Below are 21,658 nucleotides of genomic sequence, written 5' to 3' on the forward strand. Positions count from 1 at the left end.
GGGCACAGCCACTCCGCGGCACGCGGGATCCTCCCGGACCGGGGCACGAACCCGCGTCCCCTGCATTGGCAGGCGGACTCGCAACCACTGCGCCACCAGGGAAGCCCCTTAGTTCTTTTTAAGAATAGTGTTCAAAGTCGGGATCTTCCCTTCCTTTTCCTGAAGCTCCACACAGATTTCCTTTTCTGCTCACTCACCCTCAGCTGAAAAGGGAGGATAAAGGCCCAGGGGCTGGTGGCCCAGTACACCTGGAGCTGTTAAAGCACCTTTTCAGACTTACCTGTAATGGACGGCAGGTTGGTGTCAGTTTCTCCAGGTCCATTTCCCAGATGAGAGTTAGCGTCTGTGTCAGCAAGAGAGTCGCCTCCCTCAGCTCACAGACCGTGTGGGTGGGGACAGAAGCAGCCGCTCCTGCCCTGGGCAGTGGCACCCGGCTGTCCCTGTGGCATCACCCCACACCTCCCAAGGGGGAGCGACTGCTGCAGGCCTGCCCTCCTTCCCGCCCAACGATTCTCTGCGATGTGGTTTCCACGTGTTCACAGACTGAGAGAGCCAAACGGGGAGGAGCTGGGGGCGGAGAACAGGCCTCGTGTGGCTAACACGGAAGCCCCACAGGAGGTTTGCGGGGCCGCGGCTCCTGGGCTGGTGCACACAGCGTGTTATAGAACGGAGGGTTGCCCCTCCCCTCACCCCAGCATCCAGGTGGACCCGGCATGCGTGGGTCACTGACGTTTCTTCATCCTTTCCCGTCTGTTTCTAGCTTGTAGAAATTCCTCCAGATTCTGTGAGTAGGTTGGACGTGTCCTAGTTTTGGGGATTTTTAATCCTGCCTTTTTGCGTCATCCCTGGTCTTTTAGTGAGAAGCAGGAAGAGGCCGCTAGCAGGTGTCATTTTCAACGAAAGCCTAAAATTAAATTCTTGACTTTGAAGGTGGGAAAAACCTATTAAACAGTGTCTTTCTTTTCTGCTATTAACACATGGTGATACAGTATGCAATGATGTTTAGGATAAAGACAGGGTTTGATTCCCAGTTTCCGTATTTATCATTCGCTGGACTTGACACATCATTTACTAATTGTACCTGCACTTATTTTTGTATATTCATCGTCAAGTCAGAGAAGTGTGAGTTCAGGTCCCCTGTGTTCTGAGTCTATCTGTATAGTATATTCCTAAACACACAGGAAAAGCCAACGCAATCGATTACAAATACTTTGGAAACCACACTTGGTTTCTCGGTCACTGTAACTGACTATTGCATTTTCAAAGCCACCTATAAGAAATCATGCAGAGGAACTATATGTGTAATCTTTCTGAAGACTGCTTCAAACTGAAATAATTTTGCTTTTTATTACATCTCTAACCAAGTAAAGGTCATCGGACAGGGAAAAGTTCACCGGGAGCGGGGCTGGGCTGAGGGGGTGTCTGGCCCCTGACTCTTAACACCTCTGTGTTCTGGTTTGTACTCGCTCACTGAATGGATTTCCTTATGTTCAAAAATCTGCCAAACAAGCAGGCTAAAAGCCAGCATAATTTTAAAAAATTATTTATTCCAAGTTCCACTGGTTTAAGGTTTTTCATAAGTTATTACAGAATTGAATGCGGAAATCAGAAACAAACGTTCAAAGTTGTAGCATTTACAACAAAATTGATCTCTCTGTGACTGATTTAAAGGATTCACGGTGTTCCCATCATTTAGAATCCGTGAGGAAAGTTTCCTAGTCCATATCCAAGTCGGAAACAAGGGCATTGACGAAGTCATCGATAGAAGGACACTTCTGAAGCATACCTGCGAACGAAGAAAAGATGAGCCGGCTCATTCTCCGCAGACAACACACAGGGACGAAGACATACATCAAATCTGCACAGTCAGGGGACATTGGGCTTTGTGAACCGCGAGCTTGACTGTGAGGATGTTTCAAAAAGTCCTGGGCAGTGCGTGGGCCCTGAAGCTCTTTCTTGTTTTAATGCCTTTTTTACTATCTAATCAACTCTTAGCTTAGAGATGTAGAGCCAAATATGTTTCCCGGGGGTTTTTATTTTGCACACACTTGGAGTGATGTCAGAAGACTTAATTTTTCAGCTATCTTTGGGCTGATTCAGAATTTAATATGTTTAATTACCTGCCAAGTGTTATTATCAAGTCCTGTGCACTTTAAAATCATTCAACTGTTAATTATCTTGCAGAAGTCTTATATCAGACACAAGTTATTGGCTTTCCTCCAGACCTGTCTTGGAGAGCTCCTAATGTCTGGTTCTCAAATTTCCTCATCTGACATACAAGGTTGCAGTAAAGCTAGAATAAGAAGCTGTATTGGAAAGCAGTGAGGCACCCTGTCTAGCGTATAGTAACAATTCAATAAAAAGCTGAATTTATCTCCACTCTTCACTCAAAGAAGCCAAAGACAACATTCAAGCAATCAACCCTGTGGCCCCGACCTGTGCTCTTGGCAGGTAATGCTAACTCAAGGTTGAACAGGGCTCTCTCACCAGTATTTAATTTGGGGGATGGATCCTGTAAAATGAATTCCAACACCAAGACATTAAAAGATTACCAGAGTCCCTATTTCCTCTAAATCGTCAGTGCAATTCAGTTAACATGCCTTGAGTGTTTGCTGTGTGAAGGACCAGGCCAAGTCACAATATGAGGGCAAGAAGGACACAGTCACAAAAGTACACCATGTGGAACTGGAGAGCCATATGGGGAAAATTAACCTTGACCCCTATCACATACCGTACACAACCATTAATGTGAGATGGGCACAGACCTAATTGTAAAAGCTAAAATTATTAAGTATCTAGAAGAAAATACAGAATATCTTTGTGACTTTGAGGTAGGCAAAGGTCTCTTAGGACACAGACGGTAATAACCATAAAAGAAAAAAGATACATTAGAGTTCATCAAAATTTAGAACTTCCCGCCTTGCAAAGAAACCATTAAAAAAAACGAACAGGTAAATGACAGAATGGGAGAAAATACTGACACAACACATATCTCACATAGGACTGGTATCCAGAATATATAAAGAACTCCAACTCATCATAAAAATACTTTCAAAAATAAAAAGTGGATGAAAGATTTGAGCAGACCTTTCACAAAAAAAGATATCTGAATAAACACGGGACGAACAGGCCCTGAGAAGACACACAACATCACTGTCATCCAGGAAAAGAAAATTAAAACCACAAAGAGACACCATGATGTTCCGCCAGGACGGCTGAAGTCCCAGGGCTGAAGACACCAAATGCAGTCAAGGCCTTGGGCACCATGGCTTGTCGTCCAGCAGGGGCAGAGGGTGAGATGCGAGAGCCCTTTAGAAAAAGGTCCAGCAGTTTCTATAAAGCTCAACACACACCTGCCCCGTGACCCAGCTGTTTCCTCCTAGGCATTAACCAAGAGAAATGAAGGCACGTTCCCAGCAGCCTAAAGTGGAACAACACAAGTTCCCATCACCGGGCTGCAGATGGACGTTCATGGTGTCTTCGCACAATGGAATGGCACCAGCAACGAAAAGGAAAGAACTACTGACCCGGACGACACCTCGGGCGGGCCTCAGACACAGTGCGTTGCGCACAAGGGCCCACACAAAGCACACGGTGCCTGTTTCGTTTATATTCACTTCCAAAAAGGGCCAGACTAACCCATGGTGAAAAAAAATTGGAACGGTGGTTGCCTTCGGGAGTGGGGATGGCGACCGACCCAGAGGGTCCCGGCGTGATGGGAAGTTCTCCATCTGGACCGTGATCTGTGACAGCCCGGTATATACCTCGTCAAAATTCAGTAAATGGAACATTAAGCATTTGTGCATTTCACCATATGCAAACGTTACCTCAAGAAGAAACGTAACCAACATTGAACTCTAGTTAATGCTACGCACACAGAAGTGTCTGGGGTAAAACGTACTTATGTCTGCACCTTGTTTTGAAAATATATACGATGGGTGGATGGAGGACTGGACAGATGGATACGTGACAAAGCAGACAGAGCAAAATGTTAATTGTGGATCTAAAGGGCAAGTATGTGAGTGTTTACAGTTCACGTGACTTTTCTGAATGCCTGAAAAATTTCCACATAAAGCGTTCAGGGAAAAGTCAGCTTTGGGTGTCAACAGCACACACATGGCAGCCAGTGGGAGAACAGAGGGAGAGGATGCCTTGCATGGGAGAGGTTCCGAAGGCTCCGTGGAGCAGATGGGATCCTGGAGAAGCGTGAGAGATGGGGAAGGTTCGGGCTCAAATTAGGGCCTTTGCGGTGGAGAGGGCGGCCCAGTGAGCAGCGCACAGAGCATCTGGGGTCTGGAGGGAGGTGACCGGGAACAGAGCGCCGGGGAACCAACCGCTCATGACGTTTGGGTGCCATCCACAGTGGAACGCGGAGCTTGGGGCAGCCCAGGGCTGGACCCACGGACACGGTCGTTCCCCCTGGCGAGCACGGCCGTGGCGGAAACAGACCCAGGACTGGCCTGTACAGTGGACACAAAGCAGTAGCTCCAACACGTGCTTGTCAGCCACTAACCAGACCTGGTGCAGTTCACGGCAAGAATACCGTACGACTGGAAACTGCTGGCCAAAGTAGTTTCATCTTCATTCAAGTTCAGATTATCTTACCTCCATCACGGGGAGTATCTGAGGAATAAGGCGCAGCTACTTGGAAAGAATTTCATTGCTGTGTCTTTACTGGCAAAACTAAAGTTTCAAAGCAGTTTTCTTTCCACAGTAAAATCATCTTTATAGGTGAGAAGGGCCTCTCCTCTGGCCCCGCTGTGTCACTAATGACAGGAATGTGGCGGCTTTGACAGTGGCTAAAGCAGCGCATTTCACTTTGTGTCCCCGAGATGCAAGTTTTCACTTAAACAGATGCAGCCAGAGTAACAGGTCCGGTTTACGCATTTCCTACGCGCCAGGTTTCTTAATGCAGAGAACAGTTGTACGGAAAACACTGAAATGTGGCTCTTGGTCAAATGTGTTATCTTGTCACACCACTTCCTTCCTTGTAATGTTTGAAACATCCTATGATTACAAACGACTGGATGTTTGTAATGAAACGGTTACAGAGTGGTCAGAGGTGGAGCCGACCCGTGTAGTCGAGCTTGGCCCTCCCGTCCCTGTGAAGTGTCACGTCCCCTCCACAAGCTGCCCACGTTCACAGGGCCCTGCTCTGTCCTCCGCGGCCGCACCTCAGGGGCACACGCCCCCTGCGAGGCCCACCTCCAGCCACTTCTGCGTCTCGGAGAACGGCCGTCGTGGCGGCAGCGGGGGAAGAACCTAACACGCTCAGGGTAGTTTTAAATAAAATCCGGTCAGAGATGAATGGTTCAGTAACTGTGTGTGATGTGACTGGTCAAGATGAAGGCTCAAAAAGGAGGGACTCCAGACCGAGAGGGATGGGGGAGTTACCGGGCCAGGCATTCTCCTGGAATACGGCTGCGGTGTCCTCGCTTTAATTAGATCGAGGTGTTTGGCAAGTGTCAACCTGAACTAACTTCTGCACAAAGAATTAAAAGAGAAACACAATGTTTTCAGGCAGTTCCACAAATAAAAATTGAAATTGGCTTTTATGTATGTGAATGGGAAAAAAGATTCCAGGAACTCTGAGGTTTTTAAAAAAGCTGACGAACGTGTCCCCTTTGTCTTCGAGTCTCAGTCTTAAAAGGGTGGTGATGAGACGTGCAATGTCGCAGGAGCCCCGGGAGCCCGGCTGGCGGTGCCACGTCCACGAGCGGGTGAGCTGGCGCACGTTTCTCTGTGGACATCAGCTGAGTCGGGGGTCGGGGGGCTGAAACAGTAAAACAAAACCGAGGGCAGCTTCACGCCTGAAAGGGGAGGCGTGGACGGCGATGTAAGAAAGGCAGGTGCGCCGGGCCTGCCGGCCGAGCCCTCGCGGAAGGACGGACGTCGGGCTTCCCACCCGCCTGCCCTCCTCGGAGCCACAGCAGTTGCGGAGGATGCGTTAGTTTCTTTTCTTCCTCGTTTTACCAGAGAGGCAAACACGCCGATAAAAACTGGGACGAGCCCGGGCCTTTTGGTCCTGGCTGCTCTGCTGAAACCACGTGTACGGGGCCTCGAAGGACGGGGCCGTGGCCCTAAAGGCCTGACGCCCTGAGTCACGGTCTGGAGGGCTGCAGGCTGCGTTGCGAGGCAGGAGGGGCGTCTGCCCGGAGGCCCCGGCCCTGGGGCAGCTGGGGGGCAGGCCTCGCTGCCCAGCTCCGCGCCCGCTGCGCCCCTCCGGGACCTGCTCCCGGGCGGAAGGCCGAGCAGCCGGGGACCACGGGGCGGGGGGAACGCGGCGCCCGGCCACCCCGCGGAGCTCGTCGGCGCCCTTCACCGCCCCGGAAGCCGCGCGCTCTCAGCTGTGTTTCGGCTTCTCCCTTTGACTCCGCGTTGACCTCTGCACTGTTCCCCCAAACTCCTTTTCTGCTTGGCCAGTCTGAGTTGCTTGTTTCTTTCAAGGAGATTGCCAGTTGATGAAACGATTAGTTCACACGTTATGAAGAGGGACTGAGCGACGCCCGGGGGACAGATACTTTTGTCTGATTAAGGACCAACTTTTCTAGACTCAGGGTTTAGACTAGAAGCAGGTGGGTTTTGTTTCTTCTTTTTTCATTTAAATGACCCTGTCTTCTTTCCCACAGATAAAGTAAACAGGTGACACACAAGCAGGCTTTCCTATCAGATTCCCTCTCTCCAAGCCCACCGGTGGGGAAAGGAGAGCGGCCCTGGCCCGAGCGGGGAGAAGCACGGCTCTGCCCGCAGCCCTGGCCGCTGCAGTGGGAGGCAGGCAGGGCGAGGGGGCGGGAACACTGCCCCAGCAGCTCCAGGGTCCTCCTGAAATGGGTTCCTTCCTGGTGGGATCGGGGAAGGGAACACCCTTCTGGCTGGGGGCCTCAAGGTGCAGGGGAGGTCCATGGGGGCGCGTGTCCCCGGCTGCCCCAGAGAGGGAGGTGGCTGTGGTCCTAACCCCTGTCGGGCCAGGCCCTCAATGCCTGAGGCGGTCGGGACGCGTACCCCCCCCCACCAATTCTTTTAAAATCAGAGACGAAAGCAACCATACTCTTATATTGCAGACACAGCACCAGTACTTGGTTTAAATGAAGGTATGTCTGTCAGGTTCCTATTTAAGGTCTGCAGGTATCATTTATTTAGGGGACAACCACCCAGCTCCGAAAGGCGGCAGAAGAGCTGCCACAGGAACAGGCGCTGGGCAGGTTAGGGTTTTAGGCTGAACGGGACATTCCCTGGTTCAGCACGGCATCTCATCATTTAAAATTCAGTCCATTCTCCTGACTATCCCGATGTTTTGCTCTGAAGGGTTACCAAGGAGGAGAAGAGTGGAAAGATAACTCTTCCTTAGAAGGCACTGACGCAAGGGCTTGAGCTACCCCGGCGGCCACCTGGTTAGGGACTTGAGACCAGTCGCTTAACTTCTGGGACTCCCTTCTTCTAGAAGCACTCTGAGCAGAGGCAGACTGGTAGGGTGAAATATAATGTTTGAAGATCATAAAATTTGGCATAATGTCATCTACTTTGCTGGATTGTTATAAGGATTAAATAAAGTACATTTAACTCATGGAAAATGCTCCATAACTGGTAACAGTAACCATCAGATCGAAAGTTCAAGAGTTGAAGGATGAGGTTGCTTATTTTTCTGCACAAGTTGAATTTCAAAACTCTGGTCTTTGATTAAGTATTAGGATATTATCATCAAACACAATCACAAGCTAATTACGCAGCTAATGAATCATTGCTTGCTTTGCTTTTTTCTGGCTTTTGCCATCTGCTTTTTACGAGATAACTGTTTATCTACGGAAAGATGGAAACAGAAGAAGTGACTAGAGTCGATCCATTTTCTGCCTGTTAGCAGCTGTGATAAAAGGTTTATCACGAGGAGGTCACTGGGATGACGGATGGACGGTGGTGATGACCACGCAGGGCTGAGAGCGGCAACGATGGTGAATTTTATGTTATATACACTTAACCACAACTGAAACCGAGCCTGTGATTCGCCTACATGTTCAGCTGCCGTGGCTCCGTCCCGTTACCAAACGTCGGGTTATCCGCACCGACGGGGCAACCAGTGGGGAGTGTGCATGTCTCCAACAGCACCGTCGGTTCTAAAACCCATCGTGATAGTTCACGGCTGCTTTTTATGCTGAAATAATTATATGTGTCAAACTTGGCTCAGACTGATGAAGAATTCCAGTACAAAGGCTGGCCTGGCAGTTTGAAGAGGCTGAAGTGAACTTTATGAGATCAGAGCTCATTCCAGAGCTGTCTCTCCCGGGCCTCGGGCAGCTGGCTCATCTTTCTCTTCTTTGAAGTTTCCTGGGCTGTGAGGCTGCAGCTGCCCACACCTTCTCCTAAAGGTGGTTCCCACAATCTGCAATCAGTTCTCGGGAGAACAAGGATGTCAGCCAGAAAGTGAAATTCCTTTCCTCCTTCAGACTCAAGAACTCTCTTGCCCCCTCGGCTGGGCTAATACCTGTCACACTGGAGCCATGGCTCTGCCTCTGGGGTCCCTGCCTGCAGGGCTTCCTGCTGGGTGGGAGCTAACCCAGCAAGGGGAGCCCACGGACGTGCTCTGTTTACTAATCAGTTTATTCTAATTTCATCGTCAGATTCAACAATTCCATTTACCGGTTACATTTCTGGGTTACAAAACATCTTGCCTTTTGAAGCTCCACGTCTTCCTTAAACAGACACACCCACACGTTAAACATGTACACACCCTCTGAAAAAATCAGTGCGTTTACAAAGGGAGGCCTCAGCCTTGGGAAGCCTAAAGCCCTCAGCTATTGCAGAGGCCACGCTGAGTAAATACCCAGACCAGCCAAGGCGGACGGGTTCTGTTCACTGGGCTATTATTCAGGGCTGCCCTCCACCCTGTTACTGAAACTTGGGTGGTAGGTCCTGTAGCGCCACTAAATTCTAGGTCTGCTTCCCTGACGTGCTTTCCTCACGTATTCCTGTCACTGTGTGCAAGAAAAGAAGGTTCCTGCCAGTGAGTGTGTTGTGAAGTACCACAGCTGGCCCTGTGTTCATGCATTCTCACTCAGCAAATCTTATTTTGCCGTAAAACCACTACTATGTGGAAGGCAGCTGACACCTTGTCAGGTCTAGTTAGCCTGTGCGGCCTTTCAGATCTGTCTCTGTGATGTCCTGCCCGGAGAACGCAACAGTATCTTCTCTGAGCATCAGTGTACCAGGCAACCCAGTCACCGAAAATTATGAAAGAGCAGAGGGGAGATACAGCACAGCATGCACGCAACTACCTCCAAAGCAAAAGCTTCCTGGTCTGACCTGAAGGAGAAGTCTAAGAGACTAGCAGTGCACACAAGACGGGTCGGAGGGCCTGAGTCTGCATCCTGGCTCCGCCGCCCGCCACGGTGTGACCTCGGGCAGGGAGAGGTTACCTAAGCGCCCCGGGACTGCTGAGAGAATGAAATGACGGACGCGTGCAACACGCTTAGCGCAGCACCTGGCAAAGCACCCAGCATGGGGGCACAGCGGTTCTCATTATTGCTACGTTGCCAGCACTGCTCTCTCTCCTGTCCGTTCAACTGGAGAATACCAAAGTAGTAGAAGTCAGTCTTACTGGTAATATCCAACATAAAGTATCTTAGGAAAATCAGTACACAAGGCTACTGCAACATGTTAATAAAATTCCCACCCTGAAGTGAAAAAAAAAAATGTGCAGGAAGAAGACAAAAATGAATGTGGGGCTGAAATTCCAATTATTTTGAGGGTGTGATTTAAGATTTTAAGAATTTTTTAAAGCTCTGTTTCGTTTAAACTGCTTGAAGGGAAAATGTAAGTGGAGTTTAGCTATTGTCCTGACCCTACAGCTTAAACTAAACATACTCAGTGCTATAAGAAGAGGGATTAAGAAACTAAACGTGTCTTACTTGACGTACCCTGACACATGATGGGGTCAAAAAAGAACTTGATCGTGGTAGTCAAATGTTTTGAGATGTGCAAATTCTGAGATTAAGGAGGGATTATTCTGTTTTACGAACTTTAATGTAAAGATGAACTGTTAAGCAAAGAAGAAAATTAGGTTTAGGTATAATCATGCCTTAATCTAGTTTCATTATTACTGATGTTACATAATAGTCACAAGGGAAAAGTTTCTTTTAGAGATAGCTGAAAAGACTCAAACACTAGAAGATACCTTGCAAAGGATCTTTCAGGAGATGATCCAGTTAAACCAGGAGAAACTTTCCCATCTCCATGCTCTCTGGCAACATTTCAGGAGGTGCTTAGCAAATGTCAGTTTCAATGCTTCCACTGAAATCTGCTCGAAGTCTCTACCAGTACGAGTATACCCTTTATCAGTGGACTCTGGAGTGTAGATTCCTCAGTGGATCCCCAGCATGAGCCCCGCCACGACGCTTGTGGCCCCTAGTTCCTTAGCCCTGGAAGCTCTGAGCCCCATCCTGTCAGCTGGGAGTCTAGGGTGAGAGCTTTGAGGAGGTGACACCTGCTTTTCTAACAGCACACTTGTACCCACACGTCAGGAACATCATCTGTAATGACCATCTTTAAAGAGCACGTTATGATGTTTCCCCTAAGCAGTCAGAAGACTCCAAAGAATACTATCTGCGTTCCTGTTAGAACGTTGTCTACGCAACATGATCTGGAAACAGAATAGTTGGTGTTTCTTGGAGTGAGTCCCCTACAGGGTATGTACCCGCAAGAGAAAGGCTCCGAGACCTCAGTGCAGTCAGGCTCCAGGGGCACCGCCCCAGATGCTACACAAAGGGAGACGGCCCGTCCCATGCACGCAACAGGCAGAGGGCAAGTCCGCTGCTGTTCAGAGAAAACGGCCAAGAGGAGCACGGCCCACCCAAAGTGAACAGCGGCTGAAAGCCTGTCCAGGGGGACGGGTGCTGGTAAAGGGCTCTGCACCACCGAGGGGGCCCAGCGGCTTCTCCCGGCCTTACTTCTGTTCCCGTGAAGGGAGTCGCACGCCCCCCAGAGCAGCGCGGGTGCATTAAGGGGTCACTGTCCCCCTCCTCTCCGGAGAGTGGCTCTCCTCGTGGCGGCTGTCATCTGTTATAAACCTGTTATAAAGCAGACTATCTGGAAGCGGGAGGGCAGGGGCAGGGGCTGGCCCGTGACCGCCAGCGAGCGTGCGGTGGACACACTCACTCGCCCAGGGCCAGAACCACGCGGGGTGCGCAACGCAAAGTGCGGTCGACACGTTACAAGTTAAAATTCTGTTTAAAACCTACTTTCCCAGAGGCTTTTCATCATCTCTGCTAGCAAAAATTATGTTGGTTGAATTTATTCACTGGAACATTTGACAATAAAAAGGGCGGGGGGAAATCCAAGGGTAGTAGAGGCTTCTGGGCTAAGTTTAGAGAAGGAAAGGCCTGTCGCTTCCGGGTAAAGGCCGACTCCTCCTACCCAGGTGAAGAGATCAATGCGCATGTGCTTCCCACCACCCTACACCCCAAATTATACAGAACGTCCATCGGTTTCTAGCGCGTGGGACGCGGTTATCTGCCTGATGTGTCCACAAGACACCGTAACCTACAGGAGGTGCTCATTCCTGGGGTCCCAAAGTCCATTTGCGCAGAAAAGTGAAAAACGGCGCTTTCTGGGAGGGCATTTCCCACGTTTTCTCCTGGTTTATCGTGTCTTTGAAATACCGGCCTTGTCTTTCAGCCTCAGCTCTTCGCACCTCTAACTCTACTATCTGTTCTCTCCAAGCTCGACCTTTGCTGTTCATAAGCAAAGAATGTGATGAGCTCTAGGAAGGGAGCAGCCTGCCTCCAGAACATACTGGACACATGTCGGGGAGTGGATGCGGCTGCAGACTCGGGTCTGAGGCCTGCTAGCGTGAGGGGTGTGTCCAGAGCCCCCCGAGGCAGGCGGCCTGTCCTGCCCACTTGGGCCTGCACCCTCCGTGCGGCCCCTTCCCCCGGTGCTCACAGCCGCCTCGTCCACCGGTGCAGAGGACACGGGTGCAAGGTAGCTGACGGGTCGGAGGGCTGAACCCCCGGAGTCCTGAAGTCCCCAAGCCGTGTGCCCAGTCTCAGCCTGCACGGCCCAGAGGGGCTCCTCTTCGTCATTCCTACAGGACACTACACCTCTCAAGTAAATGCAGGATCGGTATCGTTCTTATTTCTGTGTCCCTGAAATGCCTGGTTAGCAGCAAGTATTTGCTAAGTATTCGCTAAGTTACACGAATTAACTTATCAACAACTAACAGAGCTTTTTTCATTCGATCAGCTTACTGATCACGAACACAAGGACACTGCAGTAATACATTTGAATGAAAGCCAGCGCCCTGGACAGCGGCTTCAGTCTCAGGCCCGGGGGTGGTGTGTCTGAGAGCACTCGGCCCCGGAGGTCCCCACGGGTTCTGGGCGGAGTGGGACGGGGTGCGAGGGCTGTGGCCAGAGTCTGCTGCAGCAAAGCCCCGAGAGTGGACTCACCTTCTGTAACAGTGCAGTGCCCAGTGCCGGAAAAGAGGTGTCAGAATGCATCTCCGACCTCCCCCAGTAGGAGAGTATTCTCCACTTTAACGTCCGTTCCTTAAGTAACTTCAGTAATCTACCAGACTGACCTGGTCCTGCATTAGGTGAATTATAAAACACCAGGGCAGGCCTGTCTTATTACGCTCTGTGGGACACCAGGTGTGTGTTGCATAAGAAACACACGCTGCTTCTAGAAGCAAAGCTCTGCAGGGGGCAGAGCACCTCACAGAGCAAGTGGATGGTCTGGAAGGCAGCTTCCTCCTCCCCACCGAGGGACTGAGGCCGGGGAAGCAGGAGTCCTGCTGTGGGCGAGCAGGGCACAAAGGCAAATCTGGTGTCCAGACTTCTGAGCAGACGTGGGGACTGGAGTCAGTGCAGAGGGAGACGCTGAGCTGCTGGGTGACAGACGTCTTTCCTAGACCTGTTTCTCTTTTGCATTATAAAAGTTATATCACAAAAAATATTTGGGCCGACAAAATATTTAGAAAAAATTTCATAATAATGTGAATAAAAACCTGTCCCGGGCTTCCCTGGTGGCGCAGTGGTTGCGGGTCCGCCTGCCGATGCAGGGGAACCGGGTTCGCGCCCCGGTCTGGGAGGATCCCACATGCCGTGGAGCGGCTGGGCCCGTGAGCCGTGGCCGCTGAGCCTGCGCGTCCGGAGCCTGTGCTCCGCAACGGGAGAGGCCACAACAGAGGGAGGCCCACATACCACAAAAAAAAAAAAAAAAAAAAAACCTGTCCTTTTTCTAATAATCATCACGATTTTTTTGTAGAGTTGATTTACAATATTATTTTAGTATCAAGTGTATAGCATAGTGATTCAGGGTTTTTATGAATTATACTCAGTTATTACAAGATGATGGCTATAATTCCCTGTGCTGTACAGTGTATCTTCGTTGCTTATCTATCTTATACATAGTAGTCTGTATCTCCTAATCCTCTACCCCATCTCGCCGCTCCCTCCCCGCGACTGGTAACCACTAGTAGTTTGTTTTCTGTATCTGTGAGTCTGTTTCTGTTTTGCTGTATATGTTCGTTTTAGTTTTTAGATTCCACGTATAAGTGATATCGTACAGTATTTGTCTTGCTCTGTCTTATTTCACTAAGTATAATATTCTCTAGGTCCATCCACGTTGCTGCAAAGGGCAGAATTTCATCGTTTTTATGGATGAATAATAATCCATTGTGTGTATATATGTGTATGTGTGTGTGTGTTTATCACATCTTTTTTATCCATTCATCTGTGGATGAACACTTGGGTTGCTTCCATGTCTTGGCTATTGTAAACAGTGCTGCTATGAACACTGGGGTGCATGTATCTTTTCAAATTAGTGTTTTCGCTTTGTTCTACATATATACCCAGGAGTGGAACTGCTAGATCATATGGTAGGTCTATTTCTAGTTTTCTGAGGAACCTTCATACAGTTTTCCATAGTGACTGTACCAAGTTACATTCCCACCAACAGTGCGTGAGTTCCCTTTTCCCCACACCCTCTCCAATATTTATTTATAGACTTTTTGATGACAGCCCTTCTGACCAGTGTGATGACATTTGTCATTTTTATTTGCATTTCCTTAATAATTAGCGATGTTGAGCATCTTTTCATGTGCCTGTTGGCCACAGGTCACAGACGACCTGTATTCAGGTCATCTGCCCATTTTTTGATTGGACTGTTTTTTTGATACTGAGTTGTATGAGCTGTTTATATATTTTTTATATTAACCCCTTGTTGGTCATACCATTTGCAAATATTTTCTCCCATTCTGTAGGTTGTCTTTTTGTTTCATTGATGGTTTCCTTTGCTGTTAAGCTTTGAAGAGATTGTCTTTTCTCCATTGTTTATTCTTGCCCCCTCTGTTGTAGATTAATTGACCATAGGTACGTGGGTTTATCTCTGGGCTCACTGTTCCACTGATCTATGTGTCTGTTTGTGTGCCATTACCACACTGTTTTTATTACTGTAGCTTTATAGTACAGTCTGAAGTTTGGGAGGGTTATGCCTCCAGCTTTGTTCTTTTTTCTCAGGATTGCTTTGACAATTCTGGGTCTTCTGTGGTCCTATACAAATTTGAGGATTATCTGTTCTAGTTCTGTGAAAAATGTCATAAGTATTTTGATAGGGATTGCATTAAACCTGTAGATTGCTTTGAGAGGTATGACGATTTTAACAATATTAATTCTTCCTATCCAAAGCACTGGATATCTTTCCATTTCTTTGTATCTTCAGTTTCCTTCATCAGTGTTTTACAGTTTTCAGTGTCTAAATTTTTCACCTTCTTGGTTAAATTTATTCCTAGGTATTTTATGCTTTTTGATGTGATTTTAAATAGGATTTTTTTGTTTTGCTTTTGCTTTCTGGTATTTAATTAGTGTATAGGAAAAGCAACAGACTTCTGTATATTACTCTTGTATCCTACAACTTTACAGAATTTATTTATTCTAATAGTTTTTTGGTGGAGACTTTAGGGTTTTCTATATAAAATATCATCATTGGGCTTCCCTGGTGGCGCAATGGTTGAGAATCTGCCTGCCGATGCAGGGGACACAGGTTCGTGTCCCGGCCCGGGAAGATCCCACATGCTGCAGAGCGGCTAGGCCCGTGAACCACGGCCACTGAGCCTGCACGTCCAGAGCCTGTGCTCCGCAATGGGAGAGGCCACAACAGTGAGAGGCCCGCGTACTGCAAAAAAAAAAAAAAAAAATCATCTGCAAATAGTGACAGTTTGACTTCTTCCCTTCCAATTTGGATGCCTTTTATTTCTTTTTCTTGTCTGACTGCTGTGGCTAGGACCCCTAATACTATGTTAAATTCATGGCAACAGTGGGCATCTTTGCCTTGTTCCTGAATTTAGAGAAAAGGCTTTCATCTTTTCACTGCTGAGTATGATGGTAGCTGTGGTTTGTCATAAATGTTCTTGATTATGTTGAGATATATTTCCTCTATACCAACTTTGATAAGAGTTTTAATCATGAATAGATGCTGAATTTTGTCAAATACTTTTGCTGTGTCTTTTGAGATGATCATTTGATTTTTATTAATGTGTTGTACCACACTGATTGATTTGCAAGTACTGAACCATCCTTGCGTACCTGTAATAAATCTCACCTGATTATGGTGTGTGATCCTTTTTACATATTTTGGATTTGGCTTGCTAATATTTTGTTGAGAATTTTTGCATCTATATTCATCAAAGATATTGGCCTGTAATTTTCTTTTTTTGTATTGTCTTTGGTTTTGGTATCAGGGTAATAATGGTAGTCTTGTAGAATGACCTTGGGAGTGTTCCATTCTCTTCAATTCTGGGGAATAGTATGAGGAAGATAAGTATTGGCTTTTATTTGTATGTTTGGTAGAATTCCCCTGTGAAGCTGTCCAGTCCTCGCTTTTGTTTGCTGGGAGTTTTTTAAAACTACAAATTCAGTTTCACTACTAGGGATCAGTCTGTTCAAATTGTTTCTTCTTGATTCAGTCTTGGCCTGCTGTACGTTTCTGGAAATTTGCCCATTTTTTCTAAGTTGTCCAATTTATTAGCATAGTATTCTTTTATAATTTTTTATCTCTGTGGTATTGGTTGTTATTTATCCTCTTTCATTTATTTTGTTTTTTTGGGTCCTCTCTCTTTTCTTCTTGGTGAGCCTTGCTAGAGGTTTGTCAATTTTATCTCTTAAAAAAAAAACCCAGCTCTTGGTTTTCCTCATCTTTCCTATTTTTTTATCTCTATTTTATTTATTTCCTCTCTGATCTTTATTATTTCCTTCCTTCTCCTGATTTTGGGCTTTGCTGATTCTTCTTTTTCTAATTCCGTTAGGTGGTAGGTTAGACTGTTTATATGAGATTTTTCTTGTGTTTCAAGGAAGGCCTCTATTGCTGTGAACTTCCCTCCGCTTTCACTGATTTTGGAGAGTTGTATTTCCACTTTCACTTGTCTCGAGGTATTTTCTGATTTCCTCTTTGCTTTGTTCACTGACCCACTGGTTTTTATAGTGTCCACGTGTTTGTTCTTTTCCCATGTTTCCTTCTGTAACTGATTTCTAGTTTCATACTGTTGTGGTTGGGAAAAAATGCTTGATATAATTTCTGTCTTCTTCAATTTTTTGAGAATTGTTTTGTGGCTTAGCATGTGAGCTATACTAGAGATCATTCCATGTGCACGTGAGAAAAATGTGTATTCTGCTATTTATGGATGGAATGTCCTGTAGATATCTATTAAGTCAAACTAGTCTGTTGTGTCATTTGAGACCACTGTTGCCTTATTGGCTTTCTGTCTGGATTATCTGTCCATTGATGTAAGTGGGGTGTTAAAGTCCCCTAAGATTATTGTATTATTGTCAGTTTCTCCCTTTATGTCTGTCAGTATTTGCTTCATATATTTAGGTGCTCCTGTACTGGGTGCCTATATGTTAATGAGTGTAATATCTTCTTCTTATATTGAGTTCCTTTATCATTGTACAGTGCCCTTCTTTGTCTTTTGTTATAGCCTTTGTTTTAAAGTCTGTTTTATCTAAGTATTGCTATGCCTACTGTCTTGTCATTTCTGTTTGCAAGAAATATCTTTTTTCATCCCCTCAGTTTCAGTGTGTGTCTTTAGCTCTGAAGTAAGTCTCTTGTAGGCAGCACATAGAAGGGTCTTGTTTTTTTATCCAATCCATCAGCCACCGTGTGTCTTTTGATCAGAGCATTTAGTTTGACATTTAAAGTAATTACTGATAGGTATGTACTTACTGCCATTTTTTTCCTTGTTTTCCAGTTGCTTTTTTTAGTTCTTCTCTGTTCATTTCTTCTTTTTGTTTTTTCCCTTGTGGTTTGATGATTTTCTTTAGTAGTATGCTTGTTTTCCTTTCTTTTTAGTTTTTGTGTATCTATTGTAGGTTTTTGATTTGTGATTACCATGGGGTTTATATATATACTGATCTATAATTTTACCTACTTGTTTGAAACTGACAGTCATTTAACTTCATATTCTAGAAGATCCACATTTTTTACTCCTCCCCCCCCCATTTTGTGATTCTGATGTCATACTTTATATTTCCTGTTTATCACTTAACGGCTTATTATCGTTACAGTTGCTTTTACATTTTTTTTGTCTTTTAATCTTTGTACTGGCTTATTTAAGTGGTTGATCCTCAGTCCTTACTATAGATTTGTCTTTCCTATTGGAGTTTTCCCTTTCCTGTAGATTCTTACTTCTTTTCCACTTAGAGAAGACTCTTTAATATTTCTTTTGGGGTAGATTTAGCATTGATGAACTCTTAGTTTTTGCTGGTCTGAGAAGTTCTCTCTCCTTAGATTCTAAATGAAAATCTTGCTGGGTAGAGTATCCTAGGTTGCAGGCTTTTCCCTTTCAGCACTTTGAATATATCATGCCACTCTCTTCTGGCCTGCAAAGTTTCTGCAGAGAAATCAGCTGGTAGCCTTATGGAAATTGCCTTGTATATGACTACTTTTTTCTTGCTGCTGCCTTTAGGCTTCTCTCTTGAACTTTTGCCATTTTAATTATAATGTCTTGGTGTGGGTCTGTTTGGGTTTATCTTGTTTGAGACCCTCTGTGCTTCTGTATCAGGACATCCGTTTCCTTCTTCAGGTTTGGGAAGTTTTCAGCCATAATTTCTTCAAATAAATTTTCAATACCCTTTTCTCTCTTCTGGGACCCCCTATAATGTGAACGTTGGTATGCTTAGTGTTATCCAGAGATCTCTTAACCTTTTTAAATTTTTTCACATTTGTTTGTCATTTTGTTGTACTGAACAGGTGATTTCCATTACTGTATCTTCCAGATCGCTGAAGTGTTCTTCTGTGTCGCTTAGTCTGCTATTCATTCCTTCTAGTGTGTTTTTTGATTTCAGTTATTGAATTCTTCATTTCTGATTGGGTCTTTTTCATATTTTCTAGTTCCTTGTTAAAACTCTCACTGTGCTCATGTATTTTCTCTAATTCAGTTAACAATTTTATTAACAATGCTTTCAATTCTTTATCTGATAAATTGTTTTATTACTTTTTTCAGGGGTTTTCTCTTATTATTTCAATTGAGAGCAATTCCTCTGCCTCTATGAATTTAGGTGCAACAGCTTCCTATCGTGGTCTTGAAGGGACCACGTTCTTATGAGGGACTGGCCCTATACAGACTGTGTGTGTCTAATGCCTTTGGTGGGAAAGCTGGATCTGATGTGGATACAAGCATGTCTTCCTCAGGGCGTGCTGGCAGCTATCACCTTGGTAGGGGGTAGGACTGGGGGTGGAGGAGCCAGAGCTGGAGCTGGGTGTGAAGCAAGACTTCCCTTCTGCTCAGTGGCCGTCACTGCCCTATTGGGGGTGGGATCTGATCCCAGGGTGCTGGAGAGGAAGCCCCAAGGGTCAGGCCTGGGCTGGCTCTGTTCCCTGTACGTGTGTGCCTTCCCTGCTCCCTACGCTGGGACCATTGCTGCAGAGGCAGGGATGCTGAAGCAAGGGGGCCTGTGCAGGCCGTCGGCACGTGCTGGCTGCAGCCAGAGGTCTGGGCTGCCTCTGACACATGGCCTCTGCAGTGCCCGCCGTGTTCCCTGGCTCTGCGGAGAAAGCCTCAGGCGGAAGTCCCCTTTGTCCCTCACAGCTGCCCCTGCCCGTTGTAGGGCCGCACTGCAGGGCGGGTGGGGCCCGGTGAAGCCTCGGTGCACCCTGGGCTGTGAGCTGTGGTGGAGCAGCTGCTGTCAGAGCTCTGGGCTTCGGGGGAACTGCTCGAGTAGCTGCCAACACTGGCTGCCTCCACCCTGTCCACGCTCTGTCTGGCCCCGGTGGCCTCTGGGTCCCACATGAGTCTTCTGCCGTAGACCCTGTGCTGCCCTGTGACGTGGAGGTGCGGGGCTGGAGCGTGCACCGAGGCAGCCGTCGGAAGCCTGGCCGGCAACAGAGCAGCCTTCAACCCACCCTTTCCTCTGTGCCTCGGGGCTCATCTGCCCTGTGCTGGACGCCAGGACAGGGGTGCCCCGTCTGTGGCTCTCACCGCTCACTGCCCAGAGCAGGTCTCTGCCTGTGCCATCTCCCTTTTCCTCTGAGTCCCCTCCCAGGGGCATAGGTCCAGACCTGATCACTTTTCTTCCTTTCCTACCCCATTACAGCCTTGGTTGTACAGGAGTCCTTCTGCAGTTTCTAGTTTTCAGTGAGACTCATTCCACACACGGATGTATTTCTGATGTGTTCCTTGGGGGCGGTGAGCTCCATGCCCCCCTCTATTCCACCATCTTGTTCGATCCCCCATAATCACTTTGTTAACGGCACAGGAGACCTCTGCCCCTCCAGGTAAACTCTAACACTTAACTATGCATTAACGCAGCAGGTAGCCACGGATGGCGTGCACAGCAGACCCTGCTGCAGGCGCCAGGGCACAGCGCGGGCCTAGCCGTCTCCCCTCGAGAGCCGAGGCTCAACTCTGGTGCCCCTTGTCTGTGACGACCCGGGAAGGAAGACCCCAGAGGTGAGGAGCCCTTCTCATCACAGCACGGGTCGCGACGGCATGACTCGCCTTGCTGCCGACCCTGAACAGCTGGCCGAGGCAGCGCCTCACGCGAAGTCACCCCCCCTCCTTCCAGAGCACAGTATGAAAGGGGGAGGCCACCGCGCGGCCCACACTCGGGGGGGCCGGGGGCACCTACAGAAACCATCTGCACCCTCCTGCACGGGAGGTCTGCCCTGCTGATTCAGTCAATCATTCCTATCAGGGCAGGCTCATGGATACACGCTTTATACTTTGTGTTATATCCCAATGCTGCCTTATTTACTTTTTTGCTCAAATTGTTGACGTTTTGGCCGTTGCGGGTTCGTTTATAGTGGGAGCCTGTCCCCCATGACACACATGCCCATCCTCGTGTGCATTCCTGAGCCCCTTCCTCCTTCCTGGTGCTGCAGGATGCTGCAGGCCAGCCCTGGAATCAGCCCTTCCCCAAGGAGCCCTCTTCCTCTAGGGGAGAAGGTGTCAAACCAAGCTCTGGGTGCTGCCTGCTCCTGGGACCAAGGAGCGAAGTTATCATTGTACACTGTTGGTATTAATCTCCTTGGGGGACGAGGGTGACCATTTGGAGGATACACCACAAATTTCTGACTTGTTTCTTGAATAAGAGTACTATGTAGTAAGAAGAGATGATATAGGATAGTTACGGCAACGACGAATGTGTTTTGAAAGCCACGAAGCTCTGCGGAAGTGTGAGCTCTTGTGATTTTAATCAGCTTACGGTGAGGCCTGGCGCTTCTAGACTTCGGTTCCACAAGTCAGTCTGGCAACACAGAAAAACAGACTGAAGGGAGCCTCGCTGAGAATTTATCTACTATTTCTTTTCACCTTATCTGATGTTTCGTCCTTTTAAAAACTGTCAAGTTATAATGTTATATCTCTACTTGCATACTGCTTTTGGCCAAAAGTCATAAAGCTAAGAGTTTCTTTTCTGGAAAGGAGAACAGAAATAAAGTTGTTTAATATTTAAAAATAACCACTTGGAACGCTAAAATCTTGGGCTTTAACCTTTACTTTCCCCACAAAATTCTTTGTGCCAAGGCTGCAGGCGAGAGCACGCAGGATCCATAACCAGAGGCGGAAATGTGAAACTCGGCGGGCACCGTGCTTACGCGGCTGTGGTGAGAAATCGTCCCATGGGAACAACTGTGACGAAAAGTGCTCACGAGCCAAGTTGATAGCTTTGCCACAGAAGTCTAAAGAGCTTATATGAAAACATTAAGGAAAATCGTCAGTGGATGTCAGGCAGGCCTCGCCAGTGTCGATGGCAAGAGTTAGGATGGGACACTGAAAACACACACAGACCGGGGATCACTGAGGCCTCAAGGCTCAGGCCGCCGACATCCTCACATTCTAAAGACCAGCTCAGTCTCGAGTCAGCCTTCAAAGGTCAACTGAGGAAGACGCAGGCATCAGGAGGAAGGTGGCACAGAGGAGAATGAGCCTCGTTATCTACGGAAATGGGGAAATGAGACCTACTTTAGAGGAATTAAATGAATAGCAAAGCAGGAAGCACCTGGCAAATGGAGATTTTTCAATGTGTTGGTTTTTTCCTAGTTATTTAAAGTAACATCTGAACCTAAAAACTCAACAAGGGCCATTTACTCAAGAATTTTGGATAACGTAAAAGAAGGATAAAGCAGTTTACAATGGAAGATGTAACCTCCTGCGGGGGCTTCTCCTGTCGTTCTTGAA

The 21,658-nt window shown here is 47.4% G+C and overlaps 1 protein-coding gene across 1 annotated transcript in view; it reads right to left on the bottom strand.

The window, feature by feature from the left end:
• Positions 1-1,605: 1,605 nt before the first annotated feature.
• Positions 1,606-21,658, bottom strand: part of MIPEP (mitochondrial intermediate peptidase) — a 140,282-nt gene continuing 120,229 nt past the window's right edge. Inside the window, exon 19 of the mRNA XM_024125872.3 lies at positions 1,606-1,786. Coding sequence (XP_023981640.1) covers positions 1,716-1,786 — 71 coding nt within the window. The 3' untranslated portion in view covers positions 1,606-1,715. The remainder of the gene's footprint in view (positions 1,787-21,658) is intronic.

Source organism: Physeter macrocephalus, chromosome 13, assembly GCF_002837175.3.
Source record: "Physeter macrocephalus isolate SW-GA chromosome 13, ASM283717v5, whole genome shotgun sequence".
In the NCBI taxonomy this organism is placed as follows: domain Eukaryota; kingdom Metazoa; phylum Chordata; class Mammalia; order Artiodactyla; family Physeteridae; genus Physeter; species Physeter macrocephalus.